Source organism: Alexandromys fortis, unplaced genomic scaffold, assembly GCF_014885135.2.
Source record: "Alexandromys fortis isolate MF-2015 unplaced genomic scaffold, M_Fortis_MF-2015_v1.1 scaffold_282, whole genome shotgun sequence".
Taxonomy (NCBI): Eukaryota; Metazoa; Chordata; class Mammalia; order Rodentia; family Cricetidae; genus Alexandromys; species Alexandromys fortis.
In genome coordinates, this window is record NW_026068199.1 from 1,435,229 (window position 1) to 1,439,519 (window position 4,291).

General features: G+C 34.7%; 1 protein-coding gene across 8 annotated transcripts in view; it reads right to left on the reverse strand.

Moving 5' to 3' along the window:
* Nucleotides 1-634: 634 nt before the first annotated feature.
* LOC126493056 (vomeronasal type-2 receptor 116-like) overlaps nucleotides 635-4,291 on the reverse strand; it is a 42,495-nt gene continuing 38,838 nt past the window's right edge. For 5 of the 8 annotated variants that reach the window (XM_050129819.1, XM_050129817.1, XM_050129818.1 and 2 more), the window contains one exon: nucleotides 635-1,554. In XM_050129819.1, the coding sequence (XP_049985776.1) occupies nucleotides 635-1,554 (920 nt within the window). Of the gene's footprint in view, nucleotides 1,558-4,291 lie in introns of all 8 variants that reach the window. The other 3 variants (XM_050129820.1, XM_050129821.1, XM_050129822.1) reach the window with 2 other exon arrangements.

Here is a 4,291-nt window from a genome sequence, read left to right on the forward strand (position 1 = left end):
CTCCTCTCCCCCTCCCTCTCCAGTCTGAGGGGCAGTCAGGGTTCCCTGCCCTATGGAAAGTCCAAAGTCCTCCCCGCTCCATCCTGGTCTAGGAAGGTGCACATCCAAACTGGCTAGGCTCCCACAAAGCCAGAACATGAAGTAGGATCAAAACCCAGTGGCATTGTCCTTGGCTTCTCAGCAGCCCTCATTGTTCGCCATATTCATAGAGTCCGGTTTTATCCCATGCTTTTTCAGGATGCAATAGTATTCACCATTCTTTCCCCAAAAATGGGCATATTAGTTTCATCATCTAATAGTAATATTTCACTCTACTAAAGATTTCTCTGTTTTCATTTGCATTTAAAGTTCCACATTCACTCATTTATCGATAGAATTACTGATCATTTATTTCAAATGTTACTGGGCAATTGTGAAATAAAAGAAAACATTCCTTGTGCACTAATTGTCAAAAATTGAATCTTATAAAGCAAGAAGCTGTTTGGATGATTATAGACGACAATTTACAGAAAAGTAGTATATATTGCTGTGCCTCATCATTAGAAGAAATGATAAGAATCATTACCGATTCATACGGTTTGCCTTGTATTGTATTAGATGAGTCTGTACCAATACTGTAGTTGTCAGTTACAATTTATGAAATTTGTGTTCGGGAAGATGTTTTCCCCCTTAACTTTTGAAGAGAATTTCTCTCTGGTCTTAGCAAAATTATGTAGCACTTGGGGATAAAAATGCATCCCAGTAGGCCTGCACTGGAAGCCAAGATGGACAAGACCTCCACAGCCACCATTATCTTGCCCTTGGTGCTGTGGTAGACAGGGAGGAAGGTTATCCAGACACTGCAAAACAACAGCATGCTGAAGGTCAGCAACTTGGCTTCATTGAATGTGTCAGGGAGATTCCTGGCCAAGAAAGCCACAATGAAGCTTGTGAATGCAAGGGAGCCATGATATCCCAGGACACAGTAGAATGCAGTAACTGAGCCCTTGTTGCACACAATGATGATTTGGCCATGCTCAGAGTGCACATCTTTGTCAATAAAAGGAGGAGAATATAGCAGCCAGATTGTAGAGAGAATAATTTGGATGAGCGTACAGATGACAATGATATAGTTGGGAACACCAGAAATCAGAAAATACCTCATCCTTCTTCCAGGGGCTGTGACTTTGAAAGCAAGCAGCACAGTCACAGTTTTAGTCAACACAGTGGAAACAGCCAGAGTAAATACAACTCCAAATGTAATTTGTTGTAGAACACAGGTAGCTGAGTTGGGATGCCCAATGAAAAGCAAGGGACACAGGAAACAAAAGATGAGTGAAATTAGCAAGATGTAGCTGAGATTCTGGTTATTGGCCTTCACAATGGGAGTGTCATGGTGCTTCAAAAATATCCCAAGAACCACAGTTGTGAATGCAGAGAAGAACAAGGCCATTACGGTAAGAACCATCCCTAAGGTGTCTTTGTAGTTCAGAAAGACCACAGCTTTTTGAATACACTGGTTCTGCTCTCTATTTGCATATTCATTCTCGAGACACCTCACACAGTTGTCCATATCTGCTGGAGACAGAAAAGCATGATTAGTCTAATGCACAACTTCTGCCATTTATTGACAGAATATTTCATTTGTGTTGAATAAACATTTTGATATCTGCATTCTTTGCTGATGATGTATTTGTGAGACACTGCTTTATAGCAATACTTTCATTTCATATTACACATTCATTATCTTTATGGGCAATGAAATAAAGCAATATGTTGACTATGTGTTAATGACACCATTTTTATGTTATCAGAAAGCACACATATATTCAATACTTTCTGAATGTTATGATGAATTGACTGAAAGTAGTGAGTTTACAGAGATTAAAATAATCATTGTATTGCACAAATGTATCTTAATATCTCAGATCCCATGGTTACAGTGATGCCTCTGTACATGGTTACAGAGAATCTCCCTCTTCTATGACATGTTTCCTACAATAAGTCCACACCCACTCCAAGAAAGCAACATCTCTTAAATGGCCAATTACTACCACCGTTTAAACTATTATTCAAATATAACGTTCTAAGCAAGGCAAAGGGAATGGGAAGAGGGGCAAGACTTGCTAGGGTCATGTCTATTCTTAGGCTGGCAAACGTCCCTTTAGAATGTGTAAGTTATATGTATTTCTCCATGTGTGTGTACTTGGAAAAGTAAGAATAAAGCTCAAATATCAGAGTTATTTAATTTATGTGGAGGAAGGAGGAAAATAAGTATGAGAGAAGAAAGGTGTATAAGTATAATTTTTATATTTTTAAAAAATATATTTAAATAAAATAATATTTTCATCTGTGTCCTCTTCAGGCAGTATGAATATTTTATCATTAAGCCTTATAAGAAACAATAACCCTATCCTAACGATAGATACTTCTGTACATACTTAGCATTAAAAAGCCCTCTATCTTTATTCTATTAATTTTAGGAACCAAAAAAAATACATTCCTGCCTAATAACAATTTATTTGAGACAAAGACTCTATAAGTGTACTCTGGTGTGAAGTAGATATTGATATAACATCAAGACTATGAAAACAGAAGATTATTAAGGCATGAGTGATAGTACAGATGGTTTGCTTTGCAGAATAGTACTGCATTCATAAGTTGTAATCTTCTACCTGGATAATTAACAAAATGTGAATCCAATTGCTTTTACCCATTGGTTAATTGCAAAGAGTGATGTTGTATTTCTAAATTTTAAGCAATTTTAATCAAGAAAGATAAATTTATGAACACATATTTAGTTAATTTAAGCGGAAGGAAATTTATCTCACTTATTAAAAGAATATACTGTTCTTCTACAATACCTGAGTTCAATTCCCAACATCCATCTTATGTGTCTCACAATTGTTTGTAATTATAACTATAGGAGCATTGAATGCCTCTCACATGCATCTGCAATTGTGTACACATAACCTCCAATCTCATATATATACACATATTTAAAAGATTAGTAAAATATTTTTAGCTTTTGTTGTATTTTGTTGTAAATACCCTTTATTCTTGTATATTTCTATATTTAAAACAATTTAATTGCAGTTTGTTTAATTAATTTGGAGTATGCTCTATGGGCAGGTACATAGGGATCTAAACACAATCTCAATGAGTTGGCAACCACTTTCTACCACATGAATCCAGGGATGAGATCTCAGTTTTTGTAGCAAGAGATTTAACTTGTGAGTCTTCCTACCACATATAAATATCTTTTATAAACATTCATTATATAGGATGACAGGCAATAGGGAAGAAAACTATCTATTTGCCATTTTTAAATAAACAACTCTAAACAATCATTTCACTAATATGAGCTGTGTAGGAGATAGTACCATTTGGGTAATTGTGGCTAGTTGCTTTCACAGGAAACAATTTAAATCCTCTACTCTTTGACATATTTACTGTGTGCTGTATGTATAAATGACAATTATAAGACTCCATATTTTCTAATCATGTGTTAAAACTTATTACACTTCCATAGACTGCAAATTACATAGATCTTTGAAAAAAGTTATCTCTGGTTATTGCTGGATGTCTTCTATCTAACAAAAAACAGTCATTGAAAAATTTACAATGATGATTTTTCCTCATTAATCTTATAGAGTACTTGAGTTTGATTCACAAGCACAAAATAGAGTTTAATGATTCTGATGTCCTAGTCTCTTCTCTGTTGATCTCTGCAACTACATGGTGGCTATAAAATTATATAGTGATATATACAGACATGAAATTTGAAAGAAAATAAATATTAGTGAAGATTTATGACTGGAATAAAATCTATATATAGTTACAGAGGATATTAATCACTAATAAAAATGTTTATAATTTGGTCACAATGTTGTATGAGTGTGAAAACTGTTTCTTTGAGACAAGGCCACCTAATACTTCCAATGAATCAAAGATGTATGTCATGGTATAAAGCACAATTAGTAAAAACTCAAGGTCAGAAATTCGAATTCAACCTGAAGATCTGAAAAGCAAAACAGCCAGCCACTGGTTCTTACCTCAACCTCAGTCTGAAATGGAATCTTGCCTCCAGGAATCTCAGAAAGAGACTGTCTGAAAGCTGTCTCCCCCACATTTTATATTCCCTTCTAAAGCTAGTATTAAAGGCATTCACCACTGGAATAAATGTATGTACCACCGGATTTCTATATTGACTAGGGTTGCTACTGGGAACAAAGGTTTTTTTTTTTTTTTTTTTTTTTTTTTTTTTTTTTTTTTTTTTTTTTTTTTTTTTTTTTTTTTTTTTTTTTTTTTT